Source organism: Acartia tonsa, chromosome 3, assembly GCF_053477335.1.
Source record: "Acartia tonsa isolate MP-2025a chromosome 3, ASM5347733v1, whole genome shotgun sequence".
NCBI lineage: Eukaryota > Metazoa > Arthropoda > Copepoda > Calanoida > Acartiidae > Acartia > Acartia tonsa.
This window is the reverse complement of record NC_137262.1, coordinates 11974801-11998581: the sequence shown is the minus strand read 5'-3', so window position 1 is coordinate 11998581 and position 23781 is coordinate 11974801. Positions and strand designations below refer to the sequence as shown.

The window sequence follows — 23781 nt, the reverse complement described above, 5'->3', positions numbered from 1 at the left end:
TGTTTGTTGACAGATTGAATTAGCTAAAGATCAAAGAAAATTCTGGTCCAGATTGGTTGTAATTTTTATGAAAGCTTAAAATGTCTTGGGTTGGTTTTAAGCTATTTTCTTACCTCCCCAGCCCTCTCATAAAGAAGAGGCAACTGGTTTAAATATATTTATAATCTCATCTATTAGATTTAACTCGATCAAGCAAATGAACATTTTTTGCTAAATACTTGAATTTAACTAAAAACTTATCATTGCAATCTCAAAACTATTTTAGCCTGGCCTAATCTGTTATGTTTTAAAATTTGCATAACTATATGCTTTGCTTGCCTACCCTCTCAATATTCTGTGTATTTTTCAAATAAGAGTATGTCGTTATTTCATTATCAGAAATAGATATATTATTACTTGGATTTAACATTAAATTTTTATGTTTTCTAATAAAGTGAAACACGCAGCGGGCTAGAATAATGTTTCCACCCTTCCACCCATTTTAACCCATTAATTTCCCTTCTACTGGTTGAATGAACTGACCAATAAATGAGTTTCATGTTACCAATTTAAATTGACGATAATTTTCCCCTGTCATAATATCCATTACATTAGATTATTGTTAAGTAATCAGTAAACTAGCCAAAACTACTCTTATTCAATCATATTAAGACGACAAAAAATAGTTATTTACGTTATTAAACTAAACTTTATATAAGTCGACATATATCATGAAATTGTCAAAATATCCTGCTTCAACCTTTGACAGGGAAGCCAAGATATTTGCATTTTTGCAATATCCTTATTTAACTAAATAAATGTTGATCTGATAATTGAATAAACATGACAATCTAAATAGCTGGGTTTAGTTAAGCATTGTTTTTTTTTGATTAATTGATTGATTGTCTGTGAATTAACAAGGTAACGCCCTATTTAAAAAGCATTTCAAATAAATTTTTATTCTACTGCACTGAATAAGATATTTTAAAATGTAATATTAAGTAAGAAAATTCAAGTTAAGTTATCTTTAAGTCATGTTTAATAAAACATTTTTAATAATAGATATATAATACGTGGATATTGTGAGAGATTCTCGAATACCCTGATAAAATAATTCTCCTAGCTGGCTAATATAACGATACCCCCCCCCCCCCACTTCCACTATCATCTCCCCTGCCCATGAGCACAAACCTTAGGACAACATTAGCAACCTAAATTGACGAAAAAAATTGCCTTGTCACAATATCCACGTATTCTATATCCATTAAGATCCTGTACTGACGGATGCAAGGAAAACCTATAGTTATAAAGAAGCTGCGCTGCAGATGAGAAGTCACTTACCTAGACTGACAGGTTCTCGGGCAGGCAGGTCAACTCCCTTACCTTCCCCCACACAGGAGGAGAGGAGGGATTGTACCCCTGCTAGCGAGCCCACTCCTCCCTCCACCCCCTGCGAGGGAAGGGAGAGGGAAGATTCTGGTTTCAGGGAGGAGAAGACACCTTCCCCCTGCAGTGAGGTTAGGATAGTCTCCGCCTCTAATATACTTGTATCCGCCTGAAATACAATAAACTGTTATATAAAGTAGTAAGGTTTTTGTCTGTAGCTTAAGATTTCGCTAACTAATGATAACCAATGGAGTACTCCATTCTATCGAAGCTTTACATAGGTCCTGGGATGGTTTTAGGCTATTTATGTTTACATAAAAGTCTTAGGATGGTTTTTGGCTATTTATTTGCTTTTCGTACCCACTCAACAAATAATAATAAAAAAGTTAGTTGAAATATCCCTTATTTCGTATTCTCTAGAGAGGGACGCAGCCGCTAGCATCGAAAAAATTAAAATTACTTCATAAAAAAGGATAATTTAAAATGTATGCTGTACTCTGAAAGTTAAAAGGCTTTATTGTCCAAAATAAAATTTGTCAAATGTAAAAGTGCTTATAAAAGATTTATTGCACCTAGATTGTCAATCATATAAAACCATTTGAAGATTTGTGATTTAATTCAATTATACGAGTGACGAAATTTTTGGACAATATTGTTTCCCTAAGCAAAGTTTTATTCTAAGAAATTCAACTATTTATAGCTGGCTTCTCATATGAAAGAAAAATGAATGCCACTTTATGCCAAAATGTGTACAATTTAAAACCAATCATATTGTCGGATTGTTCCTACACTGTGTTGCTATTAGTAAAATAAGGGGATTAATCGTCTAATCTTCATATATTTATTATGCTTGGTCTATTTACAAAGCAGATAATACAGTTAAGAAATTATAAGATAGGGCAGGAATCTAAAGGGATAAGACATTGACAAATAAAATGATGTACATTCTCAATAAAGATACGCCAAATTACCCCTTTTATAGATTAATATTAGTACCTGAAAAATTTGGACACTTAACTGTTAACTGTTGTTAATCGAACGAATAAGAATACGTCAATATAAACTTTAATAGTATAGTGTAATAAAAAGCCCAATGTCCCCTTCACCCTGGGAAGATAGAGCCACCATTAGCGTAGGAATGAAATATCTTCAAAATTACGGCTACATGCTATTTAGAATCAAAAGATGAAAGTAATAAGGATGACAACATCCATATAAGCATAGATACACTTATAAAGCAGCTTTTCCTCCTAATAAAAATTGAGACAATAAAAAACTAGCAAAAGAACAAATTAAAATTATTGAATAATAGTGTAGTATCATAAAAAGTTTTATTATTTTTTAAATTTCTTTCAAACTTTTTGAAGAGCTTCTCTTCGCCTTTAAAAATGCTTTGTACCAAAAATATACACAGAAGAACATACACAATTTATATTTGTTATTAGTTAATAGTTAAGTAACTAAGTGACAGGGCTCGGCAGCCGCGCAACTACTAACTTGAACCCGCAGAAGTTTAACTTAATTATTCTTTTAATAATCATATAGATGTCTAAACCTATTCCTAAAATATCATCCGTTTGTTAAGTAATTTTTTACCAGTACCCAAACGGATTGGAATGCGGCTGCCGAGCCCTGTACAGTACCTATCCTCATATGCGTATCTGATTAAACAAATCTAGAAAATCATTGAAACGACAAAGATTAGTAAGGGTAAAGATTACGGAGGACAACAAATGTATGGTCCTACAAAATAACCAGATAATCATAATTAGAAAAAGCAAAACGTCTGGTCCTACAAAATAACCAAATAATCATAATTAGAAGAAGCAAAAAGTCTGGTCCTCGAAATGACTAAATAATCATAATTAGAAAATGCAAAAAGTCTTTTTGTTTTATTTTCTAAAAATATTTATAAAATGGCTTTAAATGTTTTTTTTGTTAAGCATAGTTATTTATCGCATTCGTATTACAGACAGCTTCTCGCTGATATCAAAATGAAAAATTATAAGAATAAAATTTTATTTTATTATTTTTATTTTATTATTCGTAGACAGTTGTCTACCAACAAGATACGATTAATCATTTTTAAGTATGGCTAGGATCCGGTTCTAATTTAGCGGATATTAATCGGTTTCGAAGCCATAATGGAAAAGATTATATGCGATTTGTGAAAAAAGGATTTTCAGTAATGATTGTATGGTTTGTTGAGCTTTGTTTTAAAGAAGTTACCATCCTTGTTATACTTTTCGATAAAATACATATTATATAAATGTCATGAAAAGTTATAAAGAAGTTGTATCAACTTTTTTTTTTATAGCTAGCCGGTTCTTTTAGTAAGTAGTAGATGTAAAATTTTTCATAGAATTCAAATATGCAATCGGTTTTTTTGTAGACCTCTTATTTTTTAAGTAATTTAAGTTTTTAAAAAAAATAATTAAGTCGGTTTTAAGGTACTAAAACGCAACAAAATAAAAGAAGAAAATGGTCAGTAAGAACAAAAATAGTAAGATCTTTAATTTGACACCTTACTTTTAAAATTCTGTTGAGTAATTATTGAAAAAATCTATTTTTTTAACCTCGGTATAATAAAAACTTTAGACCTAAATATTTTCTCAAACAGACATAAAAAACATGGGTTCATATATACCATTAGAATCAGAAAAATATTACGAATCCATTGTAAGCAAAATTGAAAAAAATTAAAAAATTAAAAAATTACAGAAATGGCCAATTATTTTTTTTGTTCAGACAACACTATTGTCTTCCCTTTTTTACCCCCTCTTTACCCCCTTCCCATTTTTATACTCAATTGAAGAATTAAGACGTTGCCTGTACAACATAATATGATATTTTCATATAATTCCTTTTATTGTAGTTTATATACTGTATTGTAAACTTTTTTTTTCAATTTTGCTTACAATGGATTCGTAATATTTTTCTGATTCTAATGGTATATATGAACCCATATTTTTTTATTTGTGAAATAATAAAATTAAGTTCAAAGTTTTTATTCTCGTGGGTTTAAAAAAATCGATTTTTTCAATAATTACCTGACAGAATTGAAAAAGTAAGGTGTCAAATTAAAGATCTTACTATTTTTGTTCATAATGACCATTTTCTTTCTTTTTTTTGTTGCATTTTAGTACCTTAAAATCGACTTAATTTTTTTTTTTTAAACTTAAATTACTTTAAAAATAAGAGGTCTACAAAAAAACCGATTGCATATCTGAATTCTATGAAAAATTTTACATCTACTACTTACTAAAAGAACCGGCTAGCTATAAAAAAAATAGTTGATACACCTTCTTTTAATGATTTTTTTATTTAAAAATGTTGTAGATAATTTACTTAAACAAAGAATACATTTTAAAAAATTACTTTAAACTGTAAATAATCTCAAGAACAATGGACTACTTCCAATTTTTTTTTCAAGAAGCTGAACCTATTTTTGGTAAGTGCTGTCTTTATGCTGAAAAATCTATTAAAAAAATTGGAACCGTTCCTATTATTTGCAGTGCACAGATATTAGGCAACTAAAAATAGATTTTGCCCATAGCAAGGATGATAAGATTCATTTGTACAAATACAATGCAAAAAAACAAAAATAATGATGGAGTAATTATGTATTAGCAGATTAGAGAAATCTATGTTCTTAAAATTTTATATATCAACCAATAAAAATGGGAGGGTATAGTCCTTTCCACGACATCCCTCCATAAGGAGCGATTCTTCGTATTTTTCACAGTAGCTTTTCTCCTATTTCTAGCCCCTGCGGGGGGCTCTAACCCTGCGGGGCCAATTACCTAACCCTGTGGGGCAATCACCTAACACAATATAACCTAACCTAACCTAACCTATAAAAAGCCATTTAAAAATACGAAGAATCGCTCCTTATGGAGAGATGTCGTGGAAAAGACTATACCCAAATGGGATATAGAATATGTTTGTATTGTGAGAGGGTAACTTTATTCTTCAATTTAGGTTGCTAATATAGCCCTCAGATATTAGAAAATACGTTCCTCAATGGTCAGGGGATGTGATGGGGTAGGGTTATAACTTAAAACTACTCGGATATTTTACATACGGACAACGCCAAATCGAGAAGTAGCAGCGCTATTAGAAAAAGTAAGGGTTATACATTTGTTTTTAAGATGCTACGTCGCAGAAAAAGGGTTTTGAAATGCCAGGCCACAACTCTCAATAAAACATAAATATAAATGCAATTGAAAAGTTTAACATTAAAGGGCCTTAAAGTAAACTACATTTAACTGTATTGCTTTGAAAGTTATATTCGACTGTAAACCTTTAGAAAAAAAAGTAGATAAAAAATTTATTGCATTATTAATTAGAATTGTTTCTTAACCATTATAAATATTCTAGCGGTGTTGTCCCTAGCATCTAGGGGCTCTGTATTAGAGGAGAAAGAGGTGATATAAATGGTCAAAAATTAAATCCAAGATTATATTTTTTTAGATAGCTTAAAACCAACCCGGATGCTTTAAAAGGTTTTCTAAATTTAACTCTTAACCGGTTCAGCGGTTTACAAGATCTTAGCACAAATAAAAAGACTGCTTTATATATCAGGATACACTTTTAATTTTGTTATTCAAAAATGAAATATAACTTTTTCATTGCTTTCTGTCATAAATCAATACACACAGTGAGGGCAGCTACGCAATATAAAAGAAAGGTGCTCCTTAAAAACCTATTGACCCCAAAGAACCCTCTTTATGTAATATCCTAGAAGTCAAAAGCTTAAGCTAGCTAACCTTTGATATAATTAAACAAAGATATTTACTGGTAATAAAAATCTTTATTTATAAAATCATATTTTATAAGAAGTAATCTTTGACCTATTTATTTTTTGTTGTTGTCAATCTACAATACAAAGTAGTACGATGTCTGTCTATCCGATCGTCTAAAGCAAAACATCTCTGAAACCACTGGACCCTGCTGGGTTTTTACTCATATCATGGTTTTAAGCTATTTGAGGGGTGATATCCCCACCCCAAGGAGCAAAGCAAGCCCCTGCACTGGGAACTAGGAATGAAGACGCTAATGGATTATATGAAAGTGTTATAAATAAAATCAAAATTGTTCAGGGTTTGTGATGACTTTCAGCAGGTGTTACGCTTTTAATTTTAACTATCAGTGACAATTAAACAAGGGTGTACAAAAATATGTACAAACTCCCAAAGTTATCCTTTTAGTAAGGTGTTTTTTTGTCTGAAACTTAAGATCTCAATAACTACTGATTTGATTGGGTTCTCTTCTCTATTTTAAGTCCATTGATGGTTTTAGACTGTTTCATTTTTTAGATTTAAGTCTTGGAATGGATTTAAGCTATTTTAGCCCCTATGAATACTAATAAGGAGCCCTAGATGCTAGAGGCACAGCCGCTAGTCTACAATACACTGTAGAACTTCTGAGGCTTAAGATCTTGGTAACCGCTGAACCGATTGAGCTCCACTCTTCAGGGAAAATACAGGTCCTGCGGTGGTTTTAAGCTGTTGGGGACACACACTCCTCCCAAAAACAATATTTGTTTTGTGTACTGTACAGTATGCCAAAAAACACCCTAATGAAAACGACAAAAAAAGTTGTAGCTCATTAAGGGAAAAATCAATTGTATTCTGTCTTTACAAGCCATTACCAAAACAAAGAGCATACAAATCTAAATTCCAACAGTTTGAACGTGTTTCGGTCGATAATGAACACTGCAAACACATTTGTCATTCAGGATAAATAGAGGAACATTAAATTTCAGTTTTGTTTTATTTCAAATGCAATTTTACTAGGTTTCGTACTGAAGTTTTTGCCAGGTGCGTGCACAGAGATTTTTTAGGGTGTAATCCTTAATAGGTTGCGAATTTCGGAGACTGTGTGTTGACATACGGACGACAAGCCTTTATTATAGTGTAGCTACTTTTCAAAACTCGTTTTTCTCGTATTCATTCGAAACCGATTAAAATCTGGTGGATTAGAAAAAAATATGTCTAGCATCATATTATATCAAGTTTTCTACGAATATAAAAATGTATAACCATAAGTTTAAAACTAGTTTTTAAGCCCGTGCCTTCGGCATCTCGGGGCTAAAAAACTGGTTTTATTCTAAAAAATGTACTTTTAATATCCGCGGAAAGCTGTTTATAATATACTGCGAGAAATAAGTAATCCTTACCTTTGCAATAAGATGATCAATAGCCGAGTTCGACACCCGTCTTTTCGAATGCGGCTGTTGTCTTCCGCTAGTTGATCTTGACCGCCCGCCACCGCCGCTCGACTTCCGTGGCTGCCGCGGCTCTACCCAAGCAAGATCCGGCTGTGGCTGTTGACTGTGGTAATATGAGGGCAGGGATAATGGTCCATCTGATTTTATGTAAGTGTTTATGCAAAACGAACAAAATATTTTATATTTTTTTTGAATAATTAATAAATAAAAAAGATTAAGTAAAGAGGTTGGATTTTTATTCTAAGCATTTTTTTCTCTACATTCAGTTCAAAAAAATACTTTTCATTTAAAACATAGGAAACCAATATATTCAACAATGTATGAACACTAAACCTGTGTTTGCAACTCTGGTTGTAAAATTCTTATTATTGAGGTTGTTGAAGTTGTGGTTGTTATTATTATTGTTGTTGTTGTTGTAGCCTGCACACTCGACCAGAACTACGTTGTCGGGACGGTTGTTGATTATTGGGTTGCTGCAACTAAAAAAAAGTTCATGATAATTATTTTAGAGTTAAGGTTTCAAATCCAAGTCAAAGTATGAGAAAGACAAAACTGCATAACTTTTGTGTCATTTTAGAGAAAGACGATTCTCTTTTTGAAGAGATTTTCTTCCCCTCTTCCCTTTTTCTTTCCCGAACGTCACGTTCTTTGACGTCACAGGAATCCTCTTTCTCAAAAGTAACACAAAAGTTATGCAGTTTAGTCTTTCCCCAAAGTATCTGCTAAACATAGCTTTAAGAGGTTTTTCATTCCTTAAGGGGGTTGGGGACCAATCCGTCCACCCCCCCCCCCTATTCTATATTTTAAAACTGCCAAGCTAGATTAAAAATAATTCCCCATTGACTTCTCACTGTATTTATATATCTAAGAAATGTTAAACACAAACGTGTACCCTAAAGCAAATCTAAGAAATGTGAGCAATTGTAATTGCTAAAATCCTGGGCACGTGTTTTCAGTTTTGCACATCTTTAAATCTTATCAAGAATTTGGCAAAATCTTTCATTTTCTTTGAAAAAACAACAACAATATTTTAAATGTTTCTGTAAAGTTGAAAGTAATACTTTAATGGGAAGCTTTTAAAAATTGGCAAATGGAAATAAATTCGCATTAATAATGAAAGAAAGGGTGTTTTCCCTAAAAGTGCGTAGCGAGCACACAAATCCTCTCTGAAAAGCGGAGATGAGGTGTAAGATCTAAATATGAATCAAATATTTTGTTAAAAATGAACCATAATTAGAAATAGCAAAACAAATTCTTTATCGGCCTGAAATCTTAATGAAACCGGCTTCCTTTATATTTTCAAAGAGAAAGTTTATTTTTCTAGAAGGCACTCATCTTTTAGAAAGCAAACCATAATCATTCTAAAATTTTTTAGTAGATATATATGTATTTATTTATACAAGCGATCTGAAATCAGATAAAAAATTACATAAGGTGGTGGGTAATTACATAAATAGTAAATAGATGATTCACAAATGTAATTCCAATTAAAAAGTTGATGTATTTGTGTTTGATTTATCATTAAATATTTTTTTATGAAATATATTCCAATTCCTAACCCCAAAAATAAGCTTTAATCTGATTTGTATTTGATTATATTTGACTGTGTTTTTAAGATTTAGAAAACGGCTGTTCTGTTATACATTTATTTAAGCTTTGTATGTTAGACATTGTCTGTCTACGAAAAAATAACTTGATGTTAAGTAAAAAGATTTTTTTTATAACTTTAACAGAAAGAGAAAAATCCCAAATAAAATAGATATTACTTTTAAATTTTGTTTATACAAAATTTGAAATAAACATGTCACTTTTTTAATTAGTCCCGTGCAGACACTTGTGTAATTTAAGTAATTTGCGTTCAATTCAACTCTTACATATTTGTGTTTTATTTTGCAGTGCATTTATCTGTTTATATTACAAATTAATTTGGAAACACTAAAGATTTTAATATTTTTCGTTAAAAATAAAAATCTTAAGTCAATGTCTGAAAAATCTAAAAAAGCGGCTGCAGCTGCCGAGCCCTGAATTATATCAAATTAGTACCTGTTATATCTTGGTCTGGCACCAAGACTGGTTTTATTATATAAGTCGTCTTCTCTTGACCTCCTTACTTCTGTTCTCTCCTCGCCTGACGACCTATTGACCTCTGACCTGAGGCACGGCAGGGAGGTGTCTGTAGTCCCGCGGTCAACACTGACCGCACTGTACCTGGTCCTGTATGACCGTGTGCTGACTGGTGGAGTGCTTTGACCGTCTCCCTCGTCGACCAGAGATGTGTTGTAGCTGGAAGGGTCAACACGAACTTTAGTGACGCGCTTTCCAACTCTGTCTAAGGAACCTCCGCTTCCCCAGTCGACTGAAATAAAAAATAACACATTAGGATTTTAAAAGTACGTTCTTAATGAAATTGCACAATCAAATAATATGATTCATAGAAGATGAAAAAAGTAATTTTCAGAGAAAGAATAAATTTAGATCAAATAGATAAATCTATATTGACTATATAATGTCATTAAGTACAATAGCAGTGTAATTTCTTTTAAAACAGTGTTAGTAATATAGTTCTTACAATCAAAATTTTAAATTTTAGATGTAATTATTGTAACACCTCATGACAAGTTATTACATTTTCAAATTATCAAAATCCACTAATAAACAAGGATATCACAATCCTGCATGTCAACGTGATCTGTTAAAATATTTGCGAAAATAATAAATCATAGAATGTTGCATCATCAATATGAAAATACTAAAAACAAAGCCTATTTCAAATAATTTATTTCATTTTTCAAGTAATAAATTCTTTAAATTAAGTTGTGTGTACTGGTTCAATCCAGCTTAATATGAGCTATTTTTTTATGGATTTAAAGTACAAAGTATGTTTTAAGATAGAATACAAAACTAAAAAACAGAATGGGAGATAATCAATATAAAAATAGGACAATTCGAAATTACATCTAAAAACACCATAGAATTAGAAAGATAAAAATTCTCATAAGTTTCATATAAACAGAATTTATTTCTACAATTTTTATATATGAAAATTTAAGTTTCTATTAAAGTTTTGTAATATTTTCAATACTCAAATAATGATCTACAGCAACCCTCCCCACCATAGACGTCTTGTTCGGGTGTTTATCCCCTCAAACTTTGAAATACCAAAGTTTACACCCCCTCTAAAGAAAAAGCTTGAAAGTCTCTGCCCCCCCCCACATCTTTTTTTTGTATTTGTTACTTCGTACGAACACAAGGCCTTCGATCATATCTCCTGCATAGAACATACATAAAGAAATTAATCAAATTAACATCTACATGGTCGTGACGGACCCTTTAGTTTTTGCTCATATGCAATATGTATGGATTTAGGCCTAGAGGCCTTTGCAGAGTATGCTAGGGCTGGAGCGATTATAATTTTTGTTCATTTAATTAAATAAGAATGCTATTCAGGGGTCATTTTGAATTTACTTCAATATATAATGAATATAAATTTCAACATTATTTGAAAATACAATGTGGTCTTGGGTATATCATCAACTATTTCGTATGCAACTAATTTTCAATCTTTCATTTAATTTGAATGAAACCATGACAAGCCTATCAATTTTGCATGCATATGAATAATGATTTAATTTATTGGACCAACTAGCCTTCTTATAAAGTAGGCAGTTACACACACAGCACTCTGTATTAATCAACTTAAACATAACAGAACAAGGACAGATTTGTAGAAAGGTGAGTAGTGTCTTATTTTCTGTAAAATTTGAAGATTGAAACTGTCATTCGTTTGCGTTATAAGGTTTGTTAAAATAACAAGATAAAAATCTAAATTTTATATAACACTACTTTAGTTATACTCATCTATTTTTCTAGGTTAATGCATTTATCAGATATGGGTACACCTAAGTTGAGATTGCTATACAAATCTCAACATTTTTTGTAGCGTTACTACTCTATTAATCGAAATTTACATCCTCCCTTCCGTCTATGAGAAACTGAAAAGTGAATTTCTCGGCTGCTTTTCAAGATGGATAGCAATATATTTTGTATAGATTCTATTTACTGCACTGCTCTAGAGCTGACTGTCCGTTTGGCCATCCATTATTTGTCTGTTTTACTTTACTTATGAATTTTGACATCCTTGTTTAGTTTACATTTTGCTCTATCTTTATGAAGAGAAAATTTTGCAATTTAAGAACTACAACAAAGCGCGCATATTCAAGAGTAATTACCATAGATTATATGAATAAGCTTTGACCAACATAAATTAGAATATTCAAACAAATTTATCAAAAACAATTGCAGATTTTAAAAATAATTTCAAAGTGACTACAAAGCCATCTTTTGTTTCATTTTATGTACAGAAGTAAACGACAATATTAACATTTTTATCATTAAAAATGTCCATTCTAGAAAGAATAAGTAAAAGGTTGGCATTGGACAGATTTAATTATGATTCCTAGGGTTTTAGAATTCACTCCACTTTACAATTTTTTCTTTTAGAAATAATTAATAATTGATATAGGAAAAAAAGCTAGAATAACTAAAAACATGTACCTCCAAAGACATAAAAAATAACCCCAAAAATATCGGGACCTATTTGAAGCTTCCTTAAATGAAGTACTCAATTGATTAAATAGGGATCTTAAAGGACAAACAGAAAACCTTATAAATTAAAAATGATTATTAACTAAATTAACAAATGCAAAAACTGTAAAATTAATCAAATAATAGAGTGTCCCTTTACTACTTAACAAATTTCAAACTGCAATATTTGTAATACTAAGGCAGAAAATTTTGCAATACTTGAAGCATATTTTAATCATAATGATCATTGGTTAAAGAGTAATTGTAATATTTGTTTAATTGTCGCGTCGTTTTCATATTATCTTTCCCCGAAAATCCGGGAATTGTTATATAGACAGCTTTCGCGGATATTTAAATAAAAAAAACACGTTTTGTTAGCTTTGTTTGGTCCGGGCTAACAAAACTAGAATTAATTATTGATCTTTATTTTATTATCCGAGGAAAAATATCTGTAGTACGATGCCATTAATGATTTAAAAAAAAACGGTTTAATCCAGTGGATATTAATCGGGTTTGAAGCCAAACTGAAAAAAAGTATTGCACAGAGTAAAAATTTCATGATAAATAAACACAAGATAAGATCACTGATTTAAGGAGGGGCGTTTAATAAATAAGAAAAACTAAGGAACACCCTATAATAGCAAATTGAATAATAAAAGTAACTCGTAGACAAAAACGAAAAAAATACCACGATTTTTTTTGTTGATTAGAAAATATAAAAAAGTATCTTTTAATGGTCACATTAGATTGAAGACCTTTTAATATATTTTTTTTGTGTTATGTCCTAATGACAGAAACTATATTGATCACCATCGGGTATGCTAATAAAGGCCTGTAAGGGTACTTAAGATGGGGTGAGGGGAAGTTTTTAAATTTTAGTTTTAAGAAGCAAACAGAATTTTTTAACTTTATCGGCTTCAGTCAGCGGTTAGCGAGATCACTTGTTACAAACCGACCGACAAACACTTGTACTTTTACAAAGGAATAACTTTATTGCAGGAACGCCCTACCAAAGCAATGCTGTCTTTGATTTTAACATGATTAAGCTCGCCAGGCCATGGGTAATCAGAGTTTTTAATTACTTGCTTTTCAACCATATTCCCCGAATCATCCCCACAAATTGCAGACATTCTTTTTACATAATACCCATAGTTGTTATTAAAGGTTTCATTCAAAGGCCTGCTTTTTAATTGAACCTTTTGAACGTAGCCGTTAGTTTTCTTTTTGTTTATAATCGTTGCGGTTTTTTTATTGCAGGGCTCGGCAGCTGCGCGTCTGCCAACCGTAAGTCTTGAGCAAATCAACATTTTTTATAAAACTTAAAATCAGCTGGATGTCTGAAACCTGTTCCTTACATGCATGGCAATCAATGGTTTTTTAATGCACCTAAACAGGGTAAAACTTGTGGCTGCCGAGCCCTACATAAACAGTGTATTTTACATAATTATCATTTAAAATTAATGTTAATGCTTTTTGCAATATTTATAATATTAAGATCTAACAATAAAAACCAAAATTTCTATTTTTTTAAAGATACAAGTCATTTAACAGAAACAAAAAATTGCATATTTTTGGCTGCACAGACAATCTATATTACTTAGTTGTTTGCTTATGCACTGACTTCTACTTACACACATCAAAACACACAACTCCAAATATTAAAATCGTAATAAATAATCATTTTCATTACAAGTTCCGCTACCAATGGACGTGGTCATCCATGTTATTCATCATCATCTAACATAATGGATGTAGAATATACGTGGATATTATGACAGGGGAAAAATTTTCGTCATTTAGGTTTCTATTTCCCCTATTTATTTTAGCTTGCTACAAATTTCACTTTATAAGAGAACATGAAAATCTGGTGTAAGATCCAGGTAATATTAAATCCATTTCTAAAATACTGAACTAAACATCTGGACCCCTACGTAATAGCCAGATACATAAAAGATAACCATATTCTCATCACCCCACTCTATTATAGTTGTGTGGATGAATATGTTTATACTCTTTAAAGAATAATCTAAGTGGCCAATCATGCTTATTAATTAAGTTAATCAAGATAAAGATGTTGGCTTTAGTTTATAAATGAGTTATCATTATTTGAAGAAGCTGAAACAGTTGTAATGATCTAAATTCTTTAGCATGCGGGCTTAGTTATCAAAAATCATCCACTAATTTATATCATTTCAAATAGTATCATAAAAACGCAAGTGTAAAGTCATATTATCATCATTTGACAACTTTTATTATATAAATAGGTTAATATTTAGTCGAAATGTTGAATGAATTCTAATATTCTACAAATTTTAACAGGGCATTAAAAGAATAAATCAGCACAATTTTATACTTTACAGGTTAACTGAAATAATGGTAATAATAAAGGAAAACTATTTTCATCCTCCTAACTTTATTTCATAAATGAGTATAAGCGCAAAAATCCAGGAATTTGAAGCTATCTACATTGCAAATTATGCTACATGAGAATTATTGTTGGTTATAATACACACAAACACACACACACACACAGACAATAATCACACACACACACAATCATTCGTTTTTTTCTACATCAAGAACTGGTAATGGTAATTTTTTTCATTACCTTCCTCGTTCTGAGATAATTGAGCATAAATGGCCTTTTGTTAGGATTCATAGTCCATGATTTTTAAAAAAGGCGAAGCTTTACTAAACTATGGTCAGTCCGTCCTCCCGTACTTCCGTCCATAACTGTTAGCTTTTTTCGTTATTTTATTGTCCTATCGATTTCAAACTTTGCATGGTGATTCCTTTATCGATTTAGGAAGCGCAAAAACTCTACAATCAAGTACTAGAAATAAAAGTATGTCCTTTAACAGTATCCTGTATTAACGCAGTTTTGTAACAAATTTACTTGCGATTTGATCAGACTTGTACATTTGTATTCTGCTTATTAAATTCTAACACTGTGCAAGTGTTAATGTACGTTTGCCCTTTAGTTCAGAGCTTCGCTTTTATGTATGTTGTCATCCTTGTTGAAAGTGTAGTTTATTAGCTGCAAATAGCTTGGCCATGCATACACACATTAACATGAAAACCAATTATTAATAATTTTAACTTAAACATAAAACTACCATCATTTTTTGCACGTTGATATTTTTTATGACCTATCATGATTTTTATCTTATTTAGTTTTTTTTTTAATTAATTAAATTCACACTTCATTAGTATAAATATTCAAGCATATAATTTTTTTTCAGCACATCTAATTTACGACTAGTGTAAAGCTGTCCGTCCAACTGCAATTGAGATAGAAATTTATATTATCATTAATTTCTTTATATAAAAAAGTCTATAAACATTTTATTTGATACCTTTTTAACTTTAGTACTACATTCTAAAAAAGCAGGAAGCTCCCCCCCCCCTTTCCTTGACCACACAACCTAATAAACCTTACGCCAAAACTGCACAGATAAAAATTCTGTAAATAAATGTTTGTAAAAATCTGTGATTTCTTATAAGATAAGATTTACATGAAGGTATGTGTATATGTAGAGGAACACTATTGCACAAAAGGTTTGAGGTAAATAATGGATAAAATAAATATGGATGTATGTTTTCAAATGTTATCTTGTTATTTTTTAAGTCTATATAACAGTTATATGGTTTAAAATCTTTTAGGAATATTTGTGTAATATTCAGAGTGTACATTAAACTTATATAGTTGCTTTGCTCCTGAAATATATAAATTTTACTCAAAATATTAAAGAAAATTATAAAAAGAAAGCATATTAATTATTCATACATCATACAACATTTAAAATAATTTTGATTATTAAAATATCTTTTAAAAACGATAAAACTTTCTTAGATAAAAATAATTAATGCAAAAAATTCAACGTAAACAAAAAGTGAACTAAAAATAAGAACAAAGACTTGTAATATTTATAAATTCTGCTTACATGAATTTAATAATAATTTTTACCAGAAGAGTAAATGGTTGAAAAAGCTTCACTCTATTATGTTCAGTAGACCTTGAAACTATTTCTTGTGCTAAAAGTTTTTACAAAAAGGTAAAGATAGTCCGAAAGATAACAAATTTTATATAAAAGAATTAGGGCGTTTTTCCGTCTCTTAAGATCCTTTCAGGAAAGCCTTACATAGGTCCTGAGTAGAATCTTATATATTTCTTTGTAGAAAGACAGATCATCCCTCAAACCAAAAATGGGCCTTAAGAAAAATATTACCCAATTTTTTCGGCTGTATTGCAAGCACGCCTAAAACCAAGCAATATACAATGCAAGTTTTTGTGTGAAATCTTCCATATTTTTGATGCCCGGCTTTGCGGGGACTCATTAATTATCATCTGCAAGTTTCTTTTTGCTGGGAAATTAGACAAAGAAGTGGAAATATTCACATTTCATGTCCGCAAACTTTTATAATAAAATATTTTCAGAAAAGCTACTCCAAAAGTCATAAAAATTGGTTAGTAAACTACTTCTTGACCACAGAAAACCCCACCACAATATTTTAACTGTTGAAGAAAAAAAATTCTAGCCCATGTAGGCGTTTTTAATACAGGGTAGTCACTGAGGGACTTAACTTAACCTAACCCAACCTGAAATAAAGCAATCAAACATTTAAAAAGTTCGGGTTTGGTCAAAGTCGATTTTAGGAAATACATTACACCAGTTAATCGAATTATCAATCTTTAATTTAAAGTAACTGTCTTAAAAAAGATCCTTCGCTACATTTGAATATAATTGCTCTTGTTTAATCAAAGCTAAAATTCAGATGGCCATTAAAATCAAAATTTATCAGAATTTCTTACTAAATGTCATGTAATGAAATGAAAAGAAATCACATCTTAAATGTTCCTTAATTTTGTTTTCTTGTAAAGTAAATGATTATATAACATTTTTTGTTAAGAAACATTAAGCGAACCCACGAATTTAGCATTTAAACTTAACAAACATTTTGTATAAAAATCTCATGCTTAAAATTTCACCGCATGAAATTGATACAAAAAAGTGCCTTTCCAACAGGTGATTGATAAAATTCTTAAAATTATCGCCTGGGGATTTATTTAACAAGAAAGCATGAAAAGATGGTGTACTTTTAAGAAAATAAAACATTTCTAGCTAAAAATACTGAGTCACAAAATAGCATTTAAAATAGCTTTGATTTCAGAAAAAGCGAAAAAAGATTATTGAGTTGAGGTAGAAATAAGATAATTAAAACTTTTTTTATCTTAAAAGAATTATTTTTTAATCTATCAACAAGTTATTTTTAAACAGTGTTTTTTATGTATAGTATATATTTACATATTTGATAAAAATTTTATTACAGATTTGGAAAAGACTTGTATAGTAACATATGTAAGTAATAAGATTCTGTTTGTTTGTCTGTCTGTCTGCAAACGCTAAACGCTTATCCGATATGGCTCTCCTTAATAGTAAAACTTCTTATAGGTCCCAGGAAGGTTTTTTGAAAGAAGTAAAAGAAAAAAAAATAATTTATATCTTAAAGAAGGTGTATCAACTTTTTTTTTTATGGCTTGCCGGTTCTTTTAGTAAGTAGTAGATGTAAAATTTTTCATAGAATTCAGATATGCAATCGGTTTTTTTGTAGACCTCTTATTTTTTAAGTAATTTAAGTTTTTTAAAAAAATAATTAAGTCGGTTTTAAGGTACTAAAACGCAACAAAATAAAAGAAGAAAATGGCCAGTAAGAACAAAAATAGTAAGATCTTTAATTTGACACCTTACTTTTAAAATTCTGTTGAGTAATTATTGAAAAAATCTATTTTTTTAACCTCGGTTTAATAAAAACTTTAGACCTAAATATTTTCTCAAACAGACATAAAAAACATGGGTTAATATATACCTTTAGAATCAGAAAAATATTACGAATCCATTGTAAGCAAAATTGAAAAAAAGTAAAAAAATAAAAAAATATAAAAATGGCCAATTGTATTTTTTGTTCTGGCAACACTATCGTCTTCCCTTTTTTACCCCCTCTTTACCCCCTCTATACCCCCTTCCCATTTTTATACCCAATTCAAAAGTTAAGACGTTGCCTGTACAATATAATATGATATTTTCATATAATTCCTTTTATTGTAGTTTATATACTATATTGTAAACTTTTTTTTCAATTTTGCTTACAATGGATTTGTAATATTTTTCTGATTCTAAAGGTATATATGAACCCATATTTTTTTACTTGTGAAATGATAAAATTGAGTTCAAAGTTTTTATTCTCGTGGGTTTAAAAAAATCGATTTTTTCAATAATTACCTGACAGAATTGAAAAAGTAAGGTGTCAAATTAAAGATCTTACTATTTTTGTTCATAATGGCCATTTTCTTTCTTTTTTTGTTGCATTTTAGTACCTTAAAATCGACTGAATTTTTTTTTTTAAACTTAAATTACTTAAAAAATAAGAGGTCTACAAAAAAACCGATTGCATATCTGAATTCTATGAAAAATTTTACATCTACTACTTACTAAAAGGACCGGCTAGCTATAAAAAAAAAGTTGATACAACTTCTTTAGGAAAGTTGGTCAGCATTTTAATCCCTGTTTTAATATATGTCTATAGGTGCACAGCATTTAGATTTAAAAAAACTAAAAATAATACAGAGTACGTGAGATAAAGATAGCTAAAGGTTGTGAGATTTAGGTTAACTCTTTTGTTTCTAACCACTAAACTACCACACATGCCAACATACAATCATTCATACGGCGTTTTCATTTTTCTGCAAAAACGACATACTAACACTTCTAAAGCTAAGAGCATTAAAAAATGTTGCTTAATAATCGATTACACAATAAGACATCTCCCGGCTCCCTAAATCAATTGCTTGTCTCTTTTAGGTTTTTAAAAGTATCATGCTATTTATTTATTAAAAATTATTTGACTGTTTTTCATAAACCACTGGGCAACATATTGTTTTCTTCTAAGATCATGTTCTCATAAAAATAATTTGAATCACACAAGTTTGAATCATGCAAAAGACTCCTGTGGGTATTATTCATGTTTACCATTAGAGTGAATAAATCCATCATTTTTTTTGGCCATTTCAAAGTTTAAAAAGGCTAGGTAATTTAACTTTTAATTTTCTAAATCTTACAAAAATAACCAAGGAAGTATCTTATTAAGTAACTCTGGTTCAGGGTCCAGCAAGTCATAGAGCAGCTACACTATTAGATATAAAAGAGAAGACTAAGAGTGTTCTTGATTAGTCTATTGCCTAATTGGTCTACTAGTTTGTCGGAGAGTTTGTGGTAAGTGTCCAGCCTTGACCAATAATTAAATTTTTAGTTAATTTTTTCTTAAAAATATCGATGCGATGTATTAAAGATTGCTTTTAGTATGTTTTTTAGTTTATATAAACTAGTTGCTGCATCCCTAGCATCCAGGGGCTATGTAATCAAAGATTTAAAAAAAAACTAGCGGATCCGCCCCATAGCGTCTAGGGACCAACTATTAAAACTATCCAAAGAAATAAATCTTAAAATAAAATAGTCTAACCACACTCTGGGATCTATGTGAAGATTCACATAAAAGTAATTAAATCGAAAATAACCAGACCCAAACATAAATTAAACAAGGATGACAACATTCATAAAAGCGAAGCACTGAAACGGTAGGACAAACGGACATTAACACTTGTATAGTGTCTAAACTGAATTATCAGAATATAAAAGTATAAGAGTCGAAGCAAAATTGTAAGTAAATTTGTTGAAAAACTTCTTGATACAGGATAATGTTTATTGAGTTTATGGACATACTTACATTTTTAGGATTTGATTATAGAGTTGCTTCGCTTAAAATATTGTTCTTTGTTGTCCCAGGAATCAATATACCAAAAATCAGATCAAACGGATAATTTGATCACATAAAAATATGCTGTTAAAAAATTAGAAAAATCAACATGTTTAAAATGGACGTACGGACATTCTGGTAATGATTATAGAGTTGCTATGCTTTCTAAATCGTACCTAACTACTACAGGAATCATCATGCAAAGTTTGAAATCGATAGGACAATTCTAACATGCCTAAATCAACGAATGAAAGCTATCTATCTCGGACGTACGGACAGACGGACCGACCCTAATTATAGAAAAGTTTCGCTTTTAATAAAAGTGAAATAGCATCAGCCTACCCAGGACCAACAAGAAAATTCTCTAAAATGCAAAACAAAGGCGTATTTCCCTCTTAGAAAGAAATGTCATTTTTTAATATTTTTCAATAATTTGGTTTAAACTATGCGGGAGCAAAAACTTCCCATGATTGCACAATACTCTGTCCAGGGCTCGGCAGCCAGCTCTAAGCTAGTAAAAAAACATAATATAACTTTAAATATTCGATGGCTATAATACTGCTGATATAACCAGGGAGTAAGGGAGGGGACAATGGGCAATTAATTCAATATAAGAGTTATCAAAGAAAGGGCATGAAATCCAGTTTAATCCAATAAATTTGTAGGAAATTATAAAGGGAATGTTAATTGAATAATAGATTTCCATAGCGTCATGTAAAGTGAAATCACTACTTGTTTTTGACTAAATATATTGAGGTTTTTTGGTGAGATTTTTATATTAAAAGATTATTGGACCCGGCCAGCTGCTAGCAAGAATATGACTGCCCCTTTTTATTCTGTTTATTTCCCTTGTTTATTTGGTGCTGCCAGGTACCCCCCAGCTTAGGAGATAGCACATACAATACTCTAAATTGCTGCTATCTATCGACAATTTAGAGTTTACATTATGATGTTTAATCTCATACAAAAAAATAAATTAATATTAACTAAGAGTTTAATTATTAACGTAGTATAAATTGGTGGAAAAGAAGGAAAATTTTCAGGATATGCACCAGGAGCTACAGGAGTACTATCTTGACCAAAATGGGGATAGTGTATTTGATTCCTGAAGCCCCTTTTTAGGAAATACGAAAAGAAATAAAAAGAATATGAAACATATTAAATGTGAAAGGGAAAATTTAAACTTTAATTTAGTTAAATTGAGTTGTAAGGATGGTAAAAAAAGAGAAAAAAAAAACACAAATAAACATTTATATTATGTAAGAGAAATCAGTAAATAATAAGAAAGATGCCCCTTACCCCCACCTCCCTTCTCCCTTCTCCCCGTCTGCTACATTCCAAACTAACACAACGAGTTTTTATTTCCCTTCCCCCCACTTCCCTTAACCCTTCTCCCCGTCTGCAATATTCAAAACATACATAACCAGTAGCGGCATTTCATGCGCAAGTCCCCAAACTCAGTCAGAAACTGCTAAATTCTTGCTCATTCCCTTTAAGCCAGTCCCCAAAGTCTGAGACTCCTAAAAATTGAATATTCGATCAATTGTCCCCTCCCTTACTCCCTGTGATATAACAATTTGTCTGCACAGTAAAATTTTTAAAGCCACCAAACGGGTTAAAATTTGCTGGTAACGAGCGGCTGCCGAGCCCTTACTCTCCGTATACATTATGGGGGATATTTTATCAATTAAGGTCAAAATTTGATGAAAAGCAGGGAATATTTATATAAATTTTATATAAAACTCTAGGCTCTGACCTGGGAGGAGGGTTGTTTTTCCTATTTCTTTAAAGAATTAAGCACCCCCTGCATTTACAGATAAACTTATATCTGCTTCAATACCCAGCTACCATTAAAAATAAAAAACATCTGTCAGTCTACCACATTTTCATAAATTATGGCATGTCCATGCGGTATTCGGTATTATTAAATTGACACTCAGCGGAATTTAAGACCCACTATAACGTTCTCGAGATCTTAGCGGACGCTCTAACAAACAAACATTTAACTATACACCCAATTAGAGTTCTGTATAAAGGATATTTAAACAATAACAGTGGGATTTGAACCCCAATTTTAAGTTCTTTTACAATAAACATTACATAATGCAAGTCATTAAACAGAGGAATCTTAATTTATGTTGAAACTTTATACTAAATCTGTCTATACTTGTATTAAAAAGATTAAAATCAACATCCTACTTAAGAAAATACTCCTACTACACCTAAAATGTCTACAAAATAAAATGTCATTGAAAATTTACATAAATAGAAATTTTTAAGACTGAATAAACAAAGACATTAAAATTGCAAAATCATGGAAATAAGTCAAAATTTAGAATAGTTGTAAAAATTCTATAATAATTATATTTTCTAATGGCTTAAAATTAAACAAAATTCTGTATGCTATAAACTTTGAAATTTAAACTGTTAACACTATATCCTTTAGTTGTTGTGCTTTACTGGATAAAACCTAAAAGGGCGTAACCCCTGTTGAAACTAAAGCAACACAGAAAAACTTTTGTTATCTTAAATTTTGTCAACAGATTTTGGAATTGATATTAAATACACTTAACAAATAAACAATGGGATTGGGAAAAATGGTCTTTTTTAATATAGCAATGACATTAACTGGTGAATAGAGATATGCCAATGGCAATTAATGATCCCCGAATCAAAAAGGGTATTTAAAATGTAACTCAGTTTATTCTATTCTCAATTAAATAGCTTTAAAATCCGGATAAAGATATTTATCTTCCATTAATCTATCCCTATAACTAATAGATTAACGATGAGGTGCTAATCCATAGTCTGATTTTGTACGTATTGGGATTTTTCTTGAGTTTTACAAATACTCTAAAAATGGTTTATTTACTGAAACAAACTTTTAAAAGATTTTCAAAATTCAATATTAAATAGTCTACTTTTTGGGAAAGTATTATATTCAAGAGGTTCATAGCTCTTATACTTTAATAAACCTGCGTACATTTTCTGTCAACTGTATGTCTGTCATCAGAATAACTGATGAAAATGTGTGTACAACAATAATAACAAGGATGTCAATCATTCTTAGTAACAAAACATTTGTTTTTCAATTAATTTAAAACTATCAAATATAAAATCTATGAATAAAAACAAATGAATTTCATTTGATAATTATAAAACAAAAGTAGATGATAACTCAATTTAAAACTTAAGAGAATAATAAAAATTATATTTGGTAAATAAAAAAGGGTCATATAATACTAAAAAGGCGTCTTTATTATGTCTAGACCATATCATTTCAGACAGATTTATCTTACAAATTAACAAAATACTAATATAACTTAATTAAGATTATCAATGTTAATGATATATTTAAATTAGCAGAGGCTGCCCTTTTTTATGGGTTTGATGATTTAATATTGTAAAAGATTAAAAGGAAAAGCTAATTTAAAATTGTGGGCTTGTCAATTACGTAATATGCATGTAGATTATCTCAACTTTCACTAAATCAATTAGCCCATAAAAAACATTAATAATTTATTCAAAATATTACTCTAGCTTTCTCTATTTTTGACATATAATTTTTATTGAACCATATAAAAGACATTAAAAGCCTTAATTAAAAAATGAAAGAAAAAAAGCTTTACATAATAAAAAATAAATTACCTGTAACTTAAAATAACAAATAATGATCACGTTATATTTTCAACAAATAAATCACTGTCTTTAAATATAAAGAAACAATGTACGTTGTCTAGCTGTGAGCGCTTTCGAATTCCAAATATTACTACTGTTGTGTTGATACT

General features: G+C 30.3%; 1 protein-coding gene across 3 annotated transcripts in view; it reads right to left on the bottom strand.

Annotated features, from left to right (window-relative positions):
• LOC145313322 (uncharacterized) overlaps nt 1-23781 on the bottom strand; it is a 111253-nt gene that overhangs the window by 58339 nt on the left and 29133 nt on the right. For all 3 annotated transcript variants that reach the window (XM_080152672.1, XM_080152673.1, XM_080152674.1), the window contains 4 exons: nt 9641-9953; nt 7931-8076; nt 7547-7734; nt 1321-1534 (listed from right to left, as the gene is read on the bottom strand). In XM_080152672.1, the coding sequence (XP_080008798.1) occupies nt 1321-1534; nt 7547-7734; nt 7931-8076; nt 9641-9953 (861 nt within the window). The remainder of the gene's footprint in view (nt 1-1320; nt 1535-7546; nt 7735-7930; nt 8077-9640; nt 9954-23781) is intronic.